The 19,944-nt window shown below is 41.5% G+C and overlaps 2 protein-coding genes across 7 annotated transcripts; one reads left to right on the top strand and one right to left on the bottom strand.

Moving 5' to 3' along the window:
- Window positions 1-1,681: 1,681 nt before the first annotated feature.
- gpbp1l1 (GC-rich promoter binding protein 1-like 1) lies at window positions 1,682-17,069 on the bottom strand. 4 transcript variants are annotated; one of them, XM_079529792.1, is made up of 12 exons: window positions 16,917-17,069; window positions 12,683-14,035; window positions 11,373-11,487; window positions 8,404-8,533; window positions 7,481-7,812; window positions 6,858-6,933; window positions 6,556-6,749; window positions 5,708-5,851; window positions 5,416-5,571; window positions 3,736-3,860; window positions 3,093-3,195; window positions 1,682-2,407 (listed from the first exon to the last, which is right to left on the bottom strand). In XM_079529792.1, exons 3-12 carry the CDS (start codon window positions 11,430-11,432, stop codon window positions 2,234-2,236), a joined length of 1,494 nt encoding a protein of 497 aa, XP_079385918.1. In that variant the 5' UTR covers window positions 11,433-11,487; window positions 12,683-14,035; window positions 16,917-17,069; the 3' UTR covers window positions 1,682-2,233. The 4 variants fall into 4 exon arrangements, with proteins under 4 accessions (XP_079385918.1, XP_079385919.1, XP_079385921.1 ...); XM_079529793.1 differs by lacking the exon at window positions 16,917-17,069 and adding an exon at window positions 16,252-16,362; XM_079529795.1 differs by lacking the exon at window positions 16,917-17,069 and adding an exon at window positions 16,141-16,221.
- On the top strand, window positions 15,524-19,767 carry LOC306943446 (transmembrane protein 69-like). 3 transcript variants are annotated; one of them, XM_079529799.1, is made up of 3 exons: window positions 15,524-15,583; window positions 17,739-17,784; window positions 17,938-19,767. In XM_079529799.1, the coding sequence occupies exons 2-3, from the start codon at window positions 17,746-17,748 to the stop codon at window positions 18,679-18,681; spliced, it is 783 nt and encodes a 260-aa protein (XP_079385925.1). In that variant the 5' UTR covers window positions 15,524-15,583; window positions 17,739-17,745; the 3' UTR covers window positions 18,682-19,767. The 3 variants fall into 3 exon arrangements, with proteins under 3 accessions (XP_079385925.1, XP_079385923.1, XP_079385924.1); XM_079529797.1 differs by lacking the exon at window positions 15,524-15,583 and adding an exon at window positions 17,454-17,582; XM_079529798.1 differs by lacking the exon at window positions 15,524-15,583 and adding an exon at window positions 17,464-17,630.
- The last annotated feature ends 177 nt before the right edge of the window (window positions 19,768-19,944 follow it).

Genomic DNA, 19,944 nt, shown 5'->3' with positions numbered 1-19,944 from the left:
TGAACTTCAGTGTTTAAGACAATCAAGTCTAAATTTTAATGTACTACATGTGGATACTAAACTCAACCACTGACTACCGGCATTGTAATGTTTACAGCTACAGTCTGAAGTGAATAATCCATTTTAATGAATCTGTAGAGTACAATTACAGATTAAGTTATAACATTAGTAGTTGGAGGCACTCTTTCTTTGAGGAATTTCAACTTTGTCAAGTAGGACAGGTGGTTGACAATATCAAGTTATTTGAAGCATGGGCCATGGCACACACTGGATTGGACACTAGATGTGGCTGTGCTGTGCCACAAATTCCCACATTTTATTGTCGTTTTGAAATATCTCTGCCAGGAGACATATGAAATCTACAGATTGTACTATAGCTTTCAAGCTAAATTGTCAAGAAAACTGGTCGTAGCTCATCAGATTATGATTACCTGCTTGTTTCCCTGAAATCACAAAATTGTGATTCACTGTTCCCTGCACATTAGGGTTGTTCTATTACACACTGGCACCACAAAGCAGTGATAAGGATGAGACAATAGTCACAACAGCTAGATGAAATGTCCATTACACTGCCTCGTTAGGTACAGTGACTGAATTCCTGCCTTATACTTAGAGAAAATTTGCGGCAAAATGTGTGGCAAATCGGCAAAAGAAAATGCTTACCACTAGCTTTCTTCACAAATGTGTTCATAAAGGTGTCTACTATAACATACATTTGTTCCAACCCAACTCCCTTGGGAAACTTTGTGACAGCTGCTGAAAGTTGGGGTACCATTAACAACCAATAAGGCAAAATTCCCAAAAATTGGGAATGCTTTAAGTTTAAGTAGCATGTGACGTGTCAAACTAGGGGGGTTTCATGATGCTGAATCCATTCCAAGCATTAGTTTTGCACGAAAACACTCCTTGGGATAAATTCGGCCATAGCCACTTGTGGCCCAAATGTGCTGACCTCATCACATTTGTGATGACGGCTATAGCCATTTTTAGGCGAAGGAGTGTTTGTGTGTAAAACTAGCTTGCAATCGATTCAGAATCCCCTAGTTTGATACATCACATGCTACTTAAAGTATAATGAAATTTGGAAGTTTTTGCCTTATCAGCAGCAGCTGTCACAAAGTGTCCCAAGGGAGTTGGATTGGAACACATGTGATTGTAGACACCTTTATGAACACATTTGTGAAGAAAGCTAGTGGTAAGCATTTTTTTTGCAGATTTGCCACACATTTCACTAAGTTTCCCTTATTAGAAGTATGTTAACAAAAAGGAAGACTTCACCCATTTTCATACAATTGGTCCTCCTCACTAATGGTCATGACAATTTTTTGTTTTGTCTTTTCCCTCTGTCTGAGGGTTGTGAACACTGGACAGTTCTGAAACCCACCTACAGGTGACAGCAGGGAATCCAAGCTAATAGAAACTGCAGGATTTCTATTCCTGGAAACTAAGTTACCATGCTCTGATGGAAGCCACACAAAATCTAAATGCAAAATTTGAAATCTCGTTAAAAAAAAAGATAATCTGCCTAACGATGATGTCACTAGTGTCCACAGAGAGTAGGAAAAAAAAGGCACCATATTATCAGGAGCATTTATATGAAGATGGGTGAAGTCGTAACCAAATGTTTACATGATCACAAAACATCACAACAGCAGGGAAAAAACACACGACTGGAGTCTCATTTAATATTGAAACATCTCAGCTTGTCAGGAACCAATTTTTATTAATATCATTAATGTGTCATCAGCATCATCAATGAAATGAGTTAGTCTGTTTAAAGCAGAAATCGTGTGTGCATTCATTGCCCTTCTTTTCTCGATGTACACTTCAGTTCCACAAAGCGAGGAAGAAAAGGGAAGGGAGGATGGTGTGTAGGTAGGGTTGGGGGATCGACTGAGAGGTGGCAAGGTTGTGGTAGGAGGTTGGGGGGATTGGGGTACTGCAGTGAAGGAGGAAACGCAGGGAAAAAGACGTCTGGCGGAGCAGGAATCTCCCCCTTCACTGGGATATGATTGGTTTTTCCCTTGTGCAAGTACAACAAAACAGAACAAAACAAAAACAAAAAAGTCAAAATGGTGCTCTAAAAACGAAGATGAGAAGGAGGAGAGAAAATTCGCTTGCTGGGCGGTGGGTTTGTCTGTTTGTGTCGGTGGGTTCGGTTTGTTGTCATTTTTTGTTCCGTAAAAGCCACGTTTTTTCAGGTGTTTTTTTTTATACAAGTTCTTTTTTGTTTTTAGGATTTGATGCAGTCGTCGTCCGAGGTCTGGCTGCTGCTGCTACTGGTCTCTGACTCGGAGCCCTCCTCGGCGTGCACCTCCGTCGCCACGCTCCTCCAGGGGGTGAAGTGGAGGGTTACGCCCCGTGCCCTCGGCAAAACGCCGTTTCTCTGCATGCCGTTCTGCTTCAGCTGAGCAGAAATATATATATAAAAAAAGAAAAGTATTGTATGTATTAGCAGCAGCACAAATTCACCCGAGTCACTCATAATTGCATTATTCTGATTTCTTTATTTATCCAGTCTTTCAAGTGTAAATGGAAAACATGGAGGTACTACTATATATTGATGAATTGAGTACCGGTAGTTAACCTTAACCAAATAGAATCTACTGTATCTACTTTGTTGATACAGGGACTCTATACTTGGTCAGCAGCTTTTTTCCCCCTCTACACCAAATCTCTTTGCTGAAAATAGCCGATCTACAAGTTCTGAAGCTCACGTGTAGATCTGCAGTTACCACAGAATAGGGATGCTAAGCCTATAGTGGTTAAGGATGTTTAAAGTAAAACATATGAGATATATTTAATATTGTTATGGCCAAGATGTAGCTACACCTGCCCAGGAGTGGTGGGTCAAAATATTTTGATGTTTAGATTTCAAGTTGCTAGAAAATAAGTTGAGGAACACCACATCAGTCAGTTTATGTGTAATCTTAAATTCTAACATTTCTGAAACCACCAGTGAAATCTCTACACATTTTCAAACTTGAGCACACAAACTAGCAGGCAAGAAAAGTACTATCGTATCAGAGCCCTCAGAGTTTCACACATGCTTCTGTCAACATAACATCTTGTAAAGCCTGACCTGAACTCACCTGCTCAGTTTTTGTCTGGAACTCTCTCAGTTCGTCCTCTGTCAGTGGCAGGAAGTTGTCGTCATTTTCTGGGTGTTCCTGCCAGCCCATGGCCTTCAGCAACCTGAAAGGGCATGGCAGATTAATGGCGGCTATGTTATGTGTCCGTGTATGTTTGTGTACAAATAAGCTTGTGTGGACTTTTGTGGCGTCTTTAATATATATTAAAAACACTGTGCGCCCACGCAAAAGTGGGTGAAAATCACTTTCACCTAGAAAATCCATTAATTTGTTTTTAATTCAGCTGACTGTGGAGACACATGCTGGAACGTTTTACTTTGAAATGTTTTATAGTTTCTGAGTTATTTAATTTAAATGCCCAATGCATTCTCAATGGCGAAAACACAAACTTTGGCACCACGTATTAAAAAAAAAACATTGTTATGATTTTTTTTGTTTAAAAGAAATTAAAAAATATATATATATATATATATATTTATTTATTTTTTCAAAGACGTCCACAGACATCTTGGGCACTGCACGTGCGGTAATACCAAAGACGTCCAGAGACGTCTTGGGCACAAAATGTGTTTTAACAGTGGTTCTCAAACTTTTTCATGTCAAGGACCCTCAAATTAATGGCTGGTTGTTGGCAGTGTCTCACCTGTGCTCTGCCTCCAGTGAGCTGGAGAGGTGTTCAGTATCTGAGTCACTGAGGGAGTGGGACAGGCCATTCTCGTGGCACACCTCCTCACTGTAGGCCTTGGGCTCTGGGGTGCTGCTCTCACCCTGGGGAAAACAAGACACTTTAATTTGTTTATTTAGACAGGACAGTGAGTGCATATTAATTAACAATACATGCATTATGTAATGTAAATACACAGGATTTAGCAATAATGCACATTTCCATCCATAATCAGACTACGATAAAAACAACAAAAACATACATACTCCATTATTCCAAATAAAAATCACACCCGTGTGAACTGAGTGGTGCAAGGTCTTATATAGCCTGATCAGCTGTGGTCTGACGTAATGTCAGTGACCATAGTAACCATGCTCATTTTTTTGGTACGAACACGGGTACACGGGTACAAAGCCAGTTGTTGGAGTGGTTTACACCACTCAAAAATGACATAACATATTCACAGATATTTCTTCGCACAAATGACAAATGTAATGCAATAGATGCAAATCTTCTTCACAGCTTAACTAATTTTGACACATTGGAAAAAGGAGGCTCCTGCATTTAAGCATTGGCTAAATGAATTGACTAGTACACTTCATCTTGAGAGAATAAGGCATTTCCTGAGAAACAAAGAGAGACAATTTGATAAGGTTTGGCTGCCCCTTGTCCATTACTTGAGTAGAAACAATTAATAGATAGGATACCACTGATATGGTTGACTGTACGCCATTTTCTTTTCAGATGTTTTCCATGAGCATTTCATCATCTTACTATTTTATTCTATAGTATGCAGTGTCACGGAGCAGTATGGGTGGGAGGGTTGAGGGTTTTCTTTCTTTTTTTTCTTTCCTTTTTTTTTTTCTATAAAAGAAAAACGTATTTCATGTCATAATGTTTGTGTAACAATTTATAATCTGTTCTCCAAAGAAAAATAAAAAAATAAACTGGAAACACAAGAAACACAGTTTGGTACAAAAGGTATAGAAATTAAACGGTAAAATAACCTACTTCCAATCCATTTAAACGTATAGAATACAAAAGAAGAAAACAAAGAAATGGTTTTCATGACCATGGGAACCCTGTGATATACTCGGTGGTGTCTTAATTGTTTTGCACAACCCTTCCCTGAACTGACAACCTAGCAGCTTGTGAGCATGTTAACTAGTGTGGTGACGGTCTGTCTCCTTTGGACAGAAATGGCCATCTTTATACACCAATAACAAGTGCATCAAAACAGTGTTGGGTGTCCACATTTCTCCTCTTGACATCTTTATTTTCTCCTAGGGCTTGATGATACGACTTAAAAATCATATAATTCTCACGATTATTCCAAACTTTTGGCTTGATTGAGATTAACGTTTTTGTCTTATAATGTAAATATCAGATCTACAAGTTCACATGTCACAATAACACAGCTTGTAGATCGGCTATTTTCAAAATTTATAAAACAGTGTTACATACATGGTTAATCAGACTAATCGATTAAGTCTGCTTGATATACCAGTATAAATTAACAAAGTTATATTAAAAATCTCGATTATATTATTGGTTCTAAATATCGGTTTCGATATAAATGATCACCGGTAAATTGCCCTGCTCACATTTCTCCTGTACTGTATGCAGGGTTATGGATGTGTGTCTCATTAGGGTAGCTACCTCTCCTGACGTTCCTGGGCTGCTGCTTGTGGTCAGTTCTCCAGTGCCCTCGTCCTTCAGGGTTCGCAGGAACTCGCTCTTGCGGTCCGGACCGCGGCGCATCAGCTTCAGCCTTGACGGGGCGATGTCTATGGGCGGGGTCGTGCTGGAGGGGTGCTGTGATGTAGACATGAAAGCAGGGAGAAGACAGGCGTCAGGAAGACATTGGTAGGTTGACATGGTATTGAGAAGTAGAAATCAGAGAAAGAGACAGAGAGGTTGTAGGGCAAATAAAAATAGAAAAAGCCTTTACCTCTTTCGTGGTGCTGTGCGGTGGTGCGCTGGCCGGGTTACTGGGTTTGGCTGCAGAGATGGGGCTGGTGAAGACTGAGTCTCGGCCTGGCATGTGGAGGCCAGGCTTGTTGACCTCCCTAAGACCAGGCTTCCATTGGGTGCTCTGAAACACAAGATCACACCATGTCTTTCTGATGGAATACAAAATGGTGCAACCAAACCAAACAGAACATTTGCAAACCTTCTAGTAGCATTTTGCCAGTGTACGAGTTATTGGAAAATGTATCACACCACTGATTGCTGCTTTTTGGAACCTGCAGTGATTTTTATTTTCCCTCAGAAATCCATTTCAGGTAGCTTTATTATTAAAGTATTACTACAGCTGCTCTCCCACGTGGAATCCAAAACATTAGCTAAAGATTACCCACCAACGGGAGTTGATAGTCATCCACACATTGGCCTCCTTCATGGAGAATGTCTGTATGGTGTCAGTTCCCACATTAGATGAATATAACGGCTACAGTAATGCTTACTCACGCGAGAGAGGTATAAAACTTGCCAAGACTGGGCATTTGGAAATGATATGTATTTGGGATGATATAAACAAAATAATACTCCACGGGCACAGTTTTATGTTTTCCACCTTGAAAAGTTACTCTGCTGTAAGGGCATATATCATATCACTGTCACTAGCAAATGGGGCACAGTGTTGTGGTCAGTGTTAAACCAGGAAATGTCATGAAAGTTGCAAAAAGGTAAAACATTTATGTTCATCGCCATGTTGCCCTTCATCGAATCAACCTTTTGATTTCACGTGGAATAAAGCGAGGGGGTGCAAGACAGAAGCTGATTAACATTGACTAGTACCTTTGTGGGGGGCAGAGCAGGTTTAGGTAACAGGTTCTTGTAGACACTGGAGCCCAATATGGGAACTTTGTTGCCGTTGGACAGCATACCAGCAGTGGCAAACCCCGCAGAAAAAGCGGTGCTTGAGTCCTCCTTGGAAACCTTCTTGATGACCAGCATTTTAGACACCATCTGCTTGCCACTAGGGGGGTTTTCTGGAACATAAACACAGCGACTGGTCAGGCAAGGTTACAGGGAGGGTAGGGCAGCCAACTGGGACCAGGGATTGTAGGAGGCATCCCCTAATGAGATCAAATCCTTACCCCATACTCCAGCATGGGGAGCCACTGCTCGCATCTGAGTCCCAGGTTTTCCAGTTGTTTCAGGGTTGAGGGAGGGCTAGGGAAACATTGAAGTCAAGTCACCATCTTTACATTTAAGCTGAGTAAGTTCCAAGCTGTGTGACACTGTCTACTAGGGGGTGGCGATTGTTCCGCATTCATTTAAACTTCTGTTTTGACATGAGGAAATCCACACAGAACAAATATAACAAGGTGTTCAAGCGACACAATTGTCTTTTTTTTGTGAATAGAAGCATCAACCTGTAATAATGAGGCATTGCCATTCAGCAGATTAATAGTTTGGAATTTTTGTGACACATTTTCACATTGTTTAATTGTCACGCTCCCTGTGTGTAAGGGCCTTTACTGTTAACTAGTTGGACAACTGAGTCTACAATTAACAGTTTGTTCTGTCCATCTTTTGATGTCAAATATAACTTAACTTAATATTCTGAGAGAAAAAAGCTAAAAACTATTTAATTTAACACTCAATATTACCATAAAATACCACCAACTCCAGGTATGCTATTTCAAGAATTATGTCAATGTCAGTAGCGGCATGCTTGGGACATATTCTGTGACATGGAGAGGGGGGTAGTACTCACAAAGTCCTCTTCCACAAACTTCAGCTTGTCCTCCTTGCTGTCCTTGCGTTCCTCATTGGGGAACTTGTCCTGGTACGGGGTGCCCTTGCGTGGATGGAAGTTACCATTGCGCTGCCGGTGTACCCCCTGCCTGTCCCTGTCACCAGCTATGCGTTTGGGGTGGCGTCCCTGGTGGTGGTGGTGACCATCTTGCGCCCCCCGCGGAGCTCCGTGCCAGCTGGGCACTTCCTTCCAACATGAACCCCCTGCCAGCCCGCCATGTCCCCCTTTTGCCACACCAGAGTCCACAGAGTCATGCCTCAAGAGGAGAGAGGGCTGCTGCCATCCATCACCTTGAGAAGAGGACAAACACCTTCATCAGGCATGCAAACAGACCAGGGGTGAAAAGGGTGACAAGAAGATTTTTGCCGAAAAATTTAAAATTGTTGTTTCTATGCATCTTATAAGAAACAAGCCACTGAGCGATCTGCCTTTCCAATAATGGTCGGCTAGAAACAAAAGGTTAAATGCCACTATGTTTTACACATCCTTCAATTTTAAATACACATACAGTGCCATAATTAGATTGTTGGGGTCCGATGCCAATTACCAAAGTTTTGCCCGATGCACATTGGAGGCATTTCCATGAGGATCCCGAAAGAGAACAAAACATGGTTCTAAATTCTTATTTCTGGTGACTTAACTGGTGAAAAGAACTGACAACGTTTACAGCTTGCCATGACGTTACAACTTGTTTTCCAATGCGATTCCATGGCTTCTTTCAGGTTTTTCAGGAATGTCCAGGAAACCCTTAATCCAATATCTCAATCACGGCTGGGTTGATTCGAACGTTACAATCAATAAAATAATTTCTTGTAAAATAGACAGGTGGAAAAGACTTGTGACCCGGGGGAAGAGGTGAGGTGTGTGGGGTGGTTGCTTACCTGCTGAAGCTCGCAGGGGCCCGTTGTTGAAGAAGCCATCTGATGAATTGTGTCTGCGTCGGCTCACAGCAGTCCTGCTGTCTCGGTGGTGTTGGGGGTCACCATGCTTCTCAAGGTTGGCTGCAGGGGACTGCGGGAGGAGAGGCAGCATAAATCAGTTATATAAATCTGAGGGATTATTAGTTATTATCCATCTATTTATTGTGAAGGTTAGAAAAGGGGGATTGAGGGACAGTATAACCACTTTCAACCTGCCATCGTCATTTTGGACACACACACACACACACACACACACACACACACACACACACACACACACACACACACACACACACACACACACACACACACACACACACACACACACACACACACACACACACACACACACACACACACACACACACACACACACACACACACACACACACACACACACACACACACACACACACACACACACACACACACACACACATCCTGTCAGCCTACTGTTGTATCAATAAAAGCCCCAAAATAAATACAAAAATAAATACAGTTTATTTATGCCTATAATTACATGCCAAAAACAGAGACATCAGGTTTTAAGTGGTTAAGGGCTTAAATACTATGTCACACCTGTGTACAACACAGAATCTGGACTAGAAGGTTACTACCAAACATTCACTTTGACTGGTGATAAAATGATCATGACATAAATTATCATTTACACTCTGATAGAACAATAAGACCATCACATTGATTTTGATATCAAATCACACTGATCAACCTTTTACAACCTCATACCATCTGGACAAAGATACAGAACCTTAGCGTGGATGGTTCTGTGCACAGTGGGGACCTTATGTATTGTCTTGGTGATGTGTTTATCTGTGCCATGTGTTTTTTGTTGTGGGTGTTTTGAACAGACCGGTGAAGACGAATATCCTTCGGGACATTATAGTTTATCATTCCGACTGCAGGTCGCATTTACTATGAAATCGTGCATTTCCCGTCAGTCAGGCAGTAACCCACTAGCCTTGAAAACCCAGATGTTTTTATTTCCAGGGAGAAAAAAGTCTGGGGGTCCACTTCAATTCGGCATACAGTAGCGCAAACGTCGCTCACTCTGCTGATTTCTGATCGTCTGCACCATTGTTAAATTGATGCAGTCGCACACACGTAGACACACACACACACACACACTCCTCTCTCTCCGTCGCTAATTAATTAGTCTCATGTCATGCAGCTGCGTGTAGTTTCTCCCAGCCGATGTTCTCCTGTTCTGACATTCCATATGTTGATCTGACCTCATCAAACCCTGTACACTCAAGACACGCTCCATATATGGCCAGTACATAATTCATTCCATATGTTGATTTGACCCCCCATGCCAAAGCGCCAGCGCTTGCCCAGCAGTCTGCTGTCACCCAGGCGGATGAGTGCACTCGCCCTCAGGCGTCTTACTGGTATTATATTATTATACTGTATCTCTCTATGACTCAAAGCCAGCGATATCAGCGCCCCATTGACTTCCATTATAAAATGTAGTTAAATATTTCCCAAAATATAAAACAAAAGTGGAGGTTTTGTGGCCTATTGGTGATCAGTTTGCTCAAGATGTTTGACACTGATCGGTCCACCAGTCTGCTAAATTAGCTCCGGACACAGACAAGCACACACACACACACACACGTACAGACCCTCATACTGTAGAGCCATGGCGTAAAAAGTTGGTTTCCTACCCTGTCAGTTAACAATTCTGTCTTATGAGAAGATACTTTTGTTTTAGCCTGGCAAATCTGAAGCAATCTGAATAAATCTTACATCCTCCATATACTCTTATCTGCTATTCTGTAACTGCTTCATCTTAATACCTCAGAGAACTACAAAAGATGGAGTGGAAACAGCAATTTGTGCATGCATCCTTGTGGGGACCGGCACTGCAGTAAGCGGAAAGAGACAACCGATAAGAAATATACAGTCTTTTTCTTAATGTTCTACTGTATATGTAGGACTGCTGTAAATTGCAGGAAAGGGAGTTGCACTCATGCCGGCAACAAACCCTGTAATCTTAACTCTCAGAAAACACTATTCGCATCTTATCTATAGCCTCTCTCTTTTGACACAGGTGGCATATGATTTCACACATGCAAGCACACATTATTAAATGGGTAACATAATTAAAATCAGTCTGGATTCCAGACTCAAGTGCTCATCTAAATTTAAGTTAAAATATTAAGCCTGCATGCTGTCCTCCAGCCTGTCCTTAAACATCACTTTCTTTTTCTTTCAATTGCAAAACTGCTGGTGTGACACAAAAGACTAGGGGCAACTTAACATGGCCCTAAGCTTGACCACAGTATGACAAAACCCTGTTGACCTGAAGTGAAGGCATTTGTCAGCGCTGAGATGACAATGCCATTTGAGTCTTAGCTTTGACTCATGATTTAGAGACCAACCCCTTATACAGAGCTCTAGCCAGGATACACAATGACTGATCTCATTTAACTGGACAGCCAAGCTGACAAACGCATTCTTAAATCAAGTCAACATCAACACCAATTGGTTTTGATGTTGACTTGACCTTTATTTACCATTATCATACTTCACACCTCAACTCATATTGCTTCTTTTATGTCCAATTTGTCCATATATATATTCCCTATTTCAATTGTTACCGTAGGAAGAATAAAACAGCATTCAATTCAAATTTTCCCAAAAAAAGAGGCAAAGACTCTCACCCCAAATATGTAAATGCCTTGACACCATTGACTTGGGTAATTACATGATGCCACTTAGAAGTCAATTTCTCTCCACTATCAGTCTTTCTCAACAGGACACACAATGTCTGCGACCTTCCCCTGAACCGACGATGACATGTTCCTGATGTGACGAGAGCAAGTGCACACGCTCACACACATACGTTAAGACATCAACATGTACGGAAGCACACAAGAATAGGTAACCAGAGTTTTGCACACACATACCTTGGCAGGCTGGGGCGTGGAGAAGTTAAGCCAGGCAGGGACAAAGTCATGCTGCGCCATTTAGGTCCAGTGTTTCCGGTCAGTGAATCGAGGCTTCAAACCTCATGGCCAGGATCTGACAACAGAATTCAGGAACACGAATGACATATTACATATTCACATATTCTATTTCTATGGGGCTTTCATGCACAAACACAGGTGCAACAAATCAAGTGTTTTCTTCCCTTCGTGTTGTACAATGCACCTAGTAGGGTCGTAAGACAGAATCTTTTTTTTCTTTTTCTGTCACTTATTTAAAAAGGGTGTGTTTCAAAGTCTCCCACAAAATGAACTAAAAGGTATCCTATTCTTAGCAGAAACAACAAAGATCAACTTGCTGCAGCTGTGCCTCCGAGTTTATGGATGCATGACAGCTTTGGTAGGAACAAGATCAGTATTTTCTATGCACTGCTCATGTTAAGTGTTGCATATACTGTATAATAGATTCTCATTGTCAATCCAAAGTACAGGACCAGCTGTGCAAGGCTCGAGTACAGCTCAGCATGATGACGGATCCTGTTTATGGCAATATTCTCTCTATAAAAGGGGCTTAAAAGCATTGCTAACAGAGATACTGTCCTAGGCTAATTCATCCTACAATAGTACAAATACATCACTTGTTTGCCAAGTAGCAACTAGGGTCTAAGAAAGCAATAGCATGATGGAGAAACATTAAATTACATTGCTGTGTGTGTGTGTGTGTGTGTGTGTGTGTGTGTGTGTGTGTGTGTGATTAACACTATCAAAAGGTTAGCTTACTATGTTTAGTACTAGTAGTCGATGTAACAATATAACACATCAAGTATACACTCCATTGCCAGCTGATGTCACTGCCAGGCGGAAACCTTGTAAGTCCAAAAACTGTTACTTTTCAGGAAAAGAAAAAAATGAATAATGAAAACCAATGGATCTACAGTAGTTATTATTGTCACAAGCGCTCGAGCTACTTTATTGGTCAAATATTTATAGAACCCACAGACAGACTAAACCACTTTCAACCCAGCATTCCTATTTTTGGCATATCATTGTAGTCAAACTTTTTTACAAATAGCCTATATACAAGCTCACAATGTGCCACATCTGTAACACACCGTTCTGAATACATCTGCTATTTAGTAGCAGATTAAACGTAGTATGCATTAATAGGGCATTCATTTATGAAGAAAATAAATGAATAAAAAGATTTACGAGTTACAAGGTTTCTGCCCGACAGCAACGATATGAGAATGTTGTGTGCTTGTCTGTCTGAACTGAGGATGAGCAGTGATTACCCCAGAGTCTGTGGCTCTGAAGTCCTCTGCCTCCTCTCCTCGCCGTGCGTCTGGGCTCGCTTCCTCAGGCCCGCCGACGCTGTTCACCAAATGTGTGCAATGACAGATGGGTAGCAGCACGCTGCTGAGCCCGCGTCCGTCTCCTCCAGGACAGCACAGCTCCTTTCCCCAGAGGCGGACCCCGTTGTCCAGGGTGAAACGTTTGGGGAGACAAGGTGTCAAAAGGGTTTCAGGAATGATCTGGAATGGTGATCCAGAGAACTGGCTGACCAGGTCGGAGTACTGGCTTGGAAGCAGAGAACCAGAGGTTCTGGGGGAGGGAGGGGGAGGCTGATATTCCTTTGTGAACTAGATTCCAAATCTGCCTCCAGGCAGGTGAGGTTATTCGTGTGTTTTATCAGCCTTGCCGTTCCCTAGTTCCTCCCTCAACTTGTCCCACAATGAATTATTCACAAACTTATTTTTTAATAATTTGCTGAAGGTTATTAGATTGGCAAAGTAAACGATTGACAGGTGATTTGTCCAAAGGGTGAGGCAGGGGCAGGTTGTCTAGTATTGATATGAGGAAGCAGTCTGTGGAAGCTGCTGAGCAATACGTGCAACAGTTCTGCTGGGACATCAAATGGGGAGAGAAGCAGTTCCGAGGTCTTCTCCTGCCACACTGTGTGCCAGCTCGTTTTCACTGCAACGTGCCTTTTACCGTATCATTGTAAGCTCTACTCGAAATACACACCGAAAAAGAAATAAGTTCAGAGACAGTCTTTTATTTCCAATAGGAAGGGGAAGTCACTGAAAACCACCACTCACCTCATTAAACTGGTGAAAAGACTGTCTGAGTTGGAAGAAAAATAAAGCTGTAGATCTCAAAGTCACATGACAATGAAGGAAGTGAAACCCTATGTTACATTGCGGTCATCTTGAGTCTTGGTTAATGGGATACTGTGGGACAATGCATTATAACAAGGTTTTTGTCTTTGCGTATTTTACATTCACATCGGTTAAATGCCAGTTGATTTGTTTGAAGCTGAAATCTGACTGAAGCAGCAAGGGCAGTAGTTCAGATTTCATAGATCATGGCAGCAATCTCCTGTGAGCCGTCTTCCGTGTCATAAAATACCTGGGACTCCTTTGTCAAAGGGCAAAAATAAACTTTCCCATAAACGGGGAAGCCTTGAAAAACAGAATGCAACCGACTTTGTTTTCCTTAGGCTTAGAAGGGGCTGACACATAGCATGGGCACGATATCTGTCAATATGATCTTTCCTTTGCTTCCAGATCCAGATTGTGTTGTCCAGCCACAGATTTTCTGCTCACTTGTATCTTTATGGGTATCTGCGCAGACACAGACAGGACCTGTGTAAAAAACAAGAGACAGGACCTGTATTAAAAAAAGACAATGAGGCTATAATGACAAATTCACTCTGCAGCCTCCCGACACACACATACCAAAAGTTACACATGCATGCACAAAATGTAGCTATATGGCTGCACAATTCATCCAAAGTGAAAGAACACCTATTTAGGTTTCACAATTCATTCAAACATGTTATTCAGTCGGTTGTTGCACTTTGCCCTTGTCTCCTCATTAACTAAGGGTTAATAACCAGAACATTGTACAAGCCAATCTCCCCATAGATATTAAGATTATATAAAATAATCTTTCCAAATAAGAAAAAAAAAATTGTGATTAATAAGTAATTACAATATTAGGATTATAATTGTACTCATAGTGAGCACACCAGTGTCACTCATGGGTGTAAGAGACAATTTCAAATGTGATTTATTTCAACAAATATGTATGGTAGAGTATGTCTTGTCAATGAAATATAAACTATTACAAATGTAGGCCCTGGTGTCAGGTAGGTCCTACCCAATCTGAGAACCCATCACCAAATATGTTGATGCGAGTCAACAGTATAGGTCCTACATTTGTAGGACATGTAATGGTTAACAACTTAACAAGTAGCCCTGCCTGAAGCAAGGATTCCCTGTTAGATGAGCAGTAGGTGTTTGGTTGAAGCGAGTTCAAATCGCAGAGTAAGACAACACACAACACAGTCTTGATTCATAGACTGCATCTAAAACCAGGAGCAGCCTCTGACTTAAGACAGCCAATACTTCTTAAAAAGCTTTTGACGCTTTTGACACCATGTCTAAAGAGAATGGACTTCACTGAACATCATGACTCAGGGACTTTACAGGCAGTCACAGTCACAGACAAACATGCGATGGGGAGGACTCCTTTGCTTTTATAAAATTGTGCCAGCATTTTAAATAATAAATATTCCCACCAGTACAAAAATAACTTGGACACGAACACACGTTCTTCCTCACTCCTCCTCTGCTGCACATTTAAATAGGATACAGGGTAAAATGCTGGGTGTTCATTTAACTCAAAACAGTGTACATGTGGAACCTTACAGGGGTTCTCCATCTGAGAGTATACAAATGGAACCAAATGGACCATGCAGTCGCCCTAGGAGGAGTGACAATCACAAAGCAGCCCTGGCTGCACTTTATCAAAACACACGCAGCTTTCTCCTCTGTATCAGTAATGTTAGATAGCCATAGGAGTAATTAATTAAATCATTTCAAACAATAAAGGAGTTAATCTACACACCAACACTATGAGTCTATGAATCCTTTCTGAATCACACAACCCAACACCTCTTGGGACAATTTAACTCCTACTGATGTGGCAGCGGTGTGGCAGCGGTGGCCGAACGGATAGCGGCGCGGTCTAGATACCGGAAGGTTCCCAGTTCGAATCAGCCGTCCGACACGTTAAAATTACCACCGCTGAAATGCCCTTGAACAAGGCATCAACCACTACGATGAAATGTGTTCTATGAGCAGGGCCTGGCTGGAAACAAGTTCTTGAGCTTAGCCCAGATACCCTGGGTAAATATAGATTTCATTTCATTTCATTTCATTTCATTTCATGTGTATTACATAACAGCTCAAGAAGAACAGTTTACAAAACGGGACGCCTGACAGTTGCGTTTTTGCATAATAAAACACAACTTAAATGAAAGCATAGCTTAATAAAATGTATTGATTCTGCACATCTTGGGTAACAATACTGGATTGTAGAAGTGGTGGTGTTTGTTTGGAACAGATAGATATGGGTGCCACATTAACAACAAATGATCAAGTCAATGATCAAGTCAAAACACTGCAGAGCAAACACCAGGTCTAAATTTCATGAACGTGTTATTACCTAACCAAGTGATCAGCACGATCGATTTTGAACAAACAGCAACTATCGATCAAGTCCCATTGAAAACCTCTCTCCCAGCAACGTTATCAGATCAAACTCTTCTAGCAGCAGCTAGCTAAACCAACCCCCGCTTAGTTAACGTTAGCATAGCACTTGTTAGCCAATTAGCTAGCGTTGTGGGAAGCAGCGTTGTTGCAATTTAAAAACACGTGAAAACTGAAAGCTAGCTGAGACCAACCGAGCAGAAATGAGAGTTTATCAACTTAAAAACACGACGCAAGGAGCCTCCCGTGGCCACAGCTGCTCCCGCACGCCGCCGTCATATTTCTGCAATAAGAAGTAAACATACCTGGCTTCTTTCTACCGTTGGAACAACACAGTTTCAAAATGGCTACCATAGCAGCAGCCTGGGATAAAGACAGCAAGGAGTTGTCAGTGACGTCACATGCGCGACGTTATTCTATTCTAGGTAAAAGACAGATGATTAAAACAAATCAACTGTCAACTGAAAATAATAATAATGTATACACAAATAAAGGAAATTAAAAGCAAACTAAAACGAACTAACTTAAATTAAATAGAATTGCATGTAAGGTGAAAACGTCTTTGTTGTCGTTTCCCCCCCCCACATTATTATCTGATGTAATGCATTATTGTATTCAACCTTTTCTAAATCAACTACATTTACCACTAGTTTAATTCTTAAAAAAATACTTATACACTCGTAAAAATCAAGTGAACGGAAATCAAACAGCAAAGCACTTCACTCTCGACATGTGATTGTGACGTCACTGATCCATCCTTGGTGTTTGTATTGTAATTCTACCAGGCATCAGCACACATCCATCAGCCCGCTAAGCTAACCAGCTAAAATAGCTAGCTGTTGTATTATTTCATCATGATTCCATCTGCCTTTCTCTTCAACGAGATTAACCCAAATTAATTATGATACCAGACTTATACCTGATCTGTTACTCATTCACAGACGGATAAGACGCTCTCGCAACTATTTACCTGTTGATAAGATTGGGCTTTGATGTTTGTTTGGGTTTTAAAGAGCAGTGTGGCGCTGGCACTGACGGGTTGGAGTAGCTTTCTAAACTCAGGCTGCGTTCAAGACGGTCTAATTACGCAGCCATGTACCTCTACTACTACTATCAAATAAACCGTTAAAGGCCAAACCTTTTTATTTCAGAAAGTTTGAAATTGATCTATTTATTTATTTAACGCCAATAGCAGATCTACAAGCTCACAACGAGTGGCAAAGTTTGTAGATAGTCTATTTATTATATTATGATTTTTTTTTTTAAATTTGTTTTAAAGTTGCCACATTTTGTCTTATGTATATTGCGTTGACCTTATAATGAAATTAGAAACTTGGCGAATGTAATTTTATTTACTACCTTTATACATAATCATATTTAAATATGTTGTGTTTTGATCCTGAATGCAACTCGCTACCTCCCCCAATTCTGTCAGGAAAACCAATCGATATCAGAACGGATTTGTTGAAAGGGGAACTAAACAAATCAATCGATCACAGAACGGAATGAATGGTAGACACGGACGGCAAACGAAACGACCTTCTACCACGACCACAACAACTACTACTTAACACGTGTAGCTGAGCCCGTTGACTTCTTTGCGCGTTAATTCAACGTTCAAGAATAAAAACCCAAGGTTAACAATGAGATGGAAACCTTGATTCCTTAGAAGACTAATGTGGTGGTCAGCAATCTTTAATGTTAGCTACGCTGTAGTTAGGCATCATATTTAGGTAGCTTACTGGCTTTAGCTTCACCCGTTATTAACCGAATCGTTTGTTTTCTTTTCCAGATCGAAAATGATTTCATTTGCATTGAGACGGCACTTTATTCCCAGGGTAAGAAGATGGAGCCTAATTAATTCCTTTTATCAAGCATCATTTTAAACTTAATTCAACGCATTGTTGATATAGGCTAATTAAGTTTCCAGTTCTCAGTGTGTAACTTCTCATTGGTCTCTTCTGCCATTTCGTTTTGATTTATGTTTCCAGGGTCAAGCATGGAGATGCATTCAGCCTCTAGTCAGACCTCCAAACTGCTTATTAATGAAGGCTCAGGAACATTATGTCACTTCCACCATGGCCATTAAAATTGCCTCTATATCACAGCTCTCCACAGTCTCCAGACTAGCATGCACCAACAGGTTGAGTGTGAAGCCTTTGATGAGCTGCCTCACGTCGCGTCTCTGCCATACAAACCAACCGAGTGCCCCCAAGGGAGGGGACAGGGTACCTGCCAAGGAGAGTTTCAACATGAGGGTCCTTGCTCAAGCTCCCAAACCAGCTTTATACCTGGGGTTCGGTGGCCTCCTCCCCTTCCTCGCAGCCCCGTTACTGATGGCTGCCACACAGGCCTTCTACCCAGAGGTGGCTTTCGCACAGGTGGCTTATGGAGCCTCCATCGTCTCCTTCCTAGGAGGGGCTCGCTGGGGGTTTGCCATTCCTGAGGGTAGCCCTGCCCAGCCTGACTGGAAGAATCTGGGAAACAGTGTGGTGCCGTCTCTTCTGGCCTGGCTGGCGTTGCTCTGCAGGGACGATGTCACAGAGGGAGCCCTGGTGGTTCTCATGGGACTGGGACTGTCCCTGCATTATGACTTGACCCTGTTACCGGGCTACCCAGGCTGGTTCAAAGCCATGCGGACTGTCCTCACGCTGGTTGCCACTTTCTCGCTGGTGGCTACACTGACACTGAAGAAGCTCTGCACTGAGAAACAGATTAAGGAGCTTCAGAATTAGTCACTTTACCCCTAGCATCCCTATTTTATGACATGCCTGTATACGCGAAGGTTTCCCCCCAAAGAAAATGAATAGTAGATGTACAAGCTCACAATGCGTTGTGATGCGATGTGTTGTGAGCTTGTAGATTGGCTATTTTAGAACATGTTTAACTTTGAATATGGCTTAAGATTGTTAAAATGCTAAACTATCCTAGGCTAGGCTAAGATTTTATTGAGTTTAGATTTGTCTCCCAATAGCACACTATTTTTTACTCATGAACTGTACAGTGAATGCTGTAAAGTAGATCATCGAGACCATTCAATACTGTATTTGCATATACAAATATTGCCCAAGCCCTAATTTACTTACAGATGGATGGAAAAGGTATATCGGAGCAGTTGAAAAGACTCGGCTGCGTTTGGATGGTGCAGTGGTAAAGTACCTGCCCCCCACCATGGAGGTCATGGGTTAAAATCCACCATGGTACATCAAGTGTGGTGCCCAAAAGGTAGATTGCAATCTACCAGTAGATCACAAAGGCTGTGCATCACATGACATGCCTCTGAAAAATATATCTAAATATAAAACAAAATATATTAAAAACTGCCACTTGATTTAAGTTGACATAAAAAGGGCCCGTCGGCTCAAACCCACAATGCAATACTTTGTTTTCAAGAGTGTGTTTTTTTTGGTGGGTTGATCTTGTTGAGCTGGTCATTTTGAAAGTAACTCCCAATTCAAAAAGGTGTGGGCACCCCTGGTCTGTACGAACACAATTGGCCCATGTTTGGGGGAAAGAAGCCTGGTGATAATTGTCGCTGCATGTAATGCTATGGGCTGGGGCGTCACCTATCAGTAGGGTGTATTGGGCAGGAAAAGTAGATCTTAGGCTTGGGAGGAATTAATTGGCATGACTAAATTGGGGTAAAAAGCGAATCAAAATTTGACTCCGCTAGCGTTCTTGGAACAAAAAAGTACACATTGGACTAAACTTATCACAAAAGTGACTCATGTTACAAATGGTTGATAATGTATCATTTGCTGTCTAGACAAAAGCTCAATGCTAGACTTGTGTCATGAAGTATCAAGGCCACAAGCTTTGTTTATGTTAAATGCTCCAGTCTCTCCATGGTGAACTGGTGACTGCAGTGATTGAAATACTATGATTAAATAGTATATTATCCCAAGGTAAAGTTCTGTATATCTTATGTGTTCAACTTACCCTTCAATAACACATGTTTTCTTTTGAGATTGAATGTGAAATTTAAATAGTTTTTTTGG

Source organism: Electrona antarctica (assembly GCF_951216825.1).
Source record: "Electrona antarctica genome assembly, chromosome: 19".
Taxonomy (NCBI): domain Eukaryota; kingdom Metazoa; phylum Chordata; class Actinopteri; order Myctophiformes; family Myctophidae; genus Electrona; species Electrona antarctica.
This window is presented reverse-complemented; position numbering and strand designations above follow the sequence as displayed.

Bases quoted from the DNA above. Each gene is read 5' to 3' on its own strand.
- gpbp1l1 (XM_079529792.1), bottom strand. From the start codon at position 11,432: ATGGCGCAGCATGACTTTGTCCCTGCCTGGCTTAACTTCTCCACGCCC. The intron at 5,852-6,555 runs GTACTAGTCAAT...CTTGTGTTTCAG, and splicing joins CTGCTCTGCCCCCCACAAAG to AGCACCCAATGGAAGCCTGG. The intron at 3,861-5,415 runs GTAGCTACCCTA...TGTTTTCCCCAG, and splicing joins GCCCAGGAACGTCAGGAGAG to GGTGAGAGCAGCACCCCAGA.
- LOC306943446 (XM_079529799.1), top strand. From the start codon at position 17,746: ATGATTTCATTTGCATTGAGACGGCACTTTATTCCCAGG. The intron at 17,785-17,937 runs GTAAGAAGATGG...TTATGTTTCCAG, and splicing joins GACGGCACTTTATTCCCAGG to GGTCAAGCATGGAGATGCAT.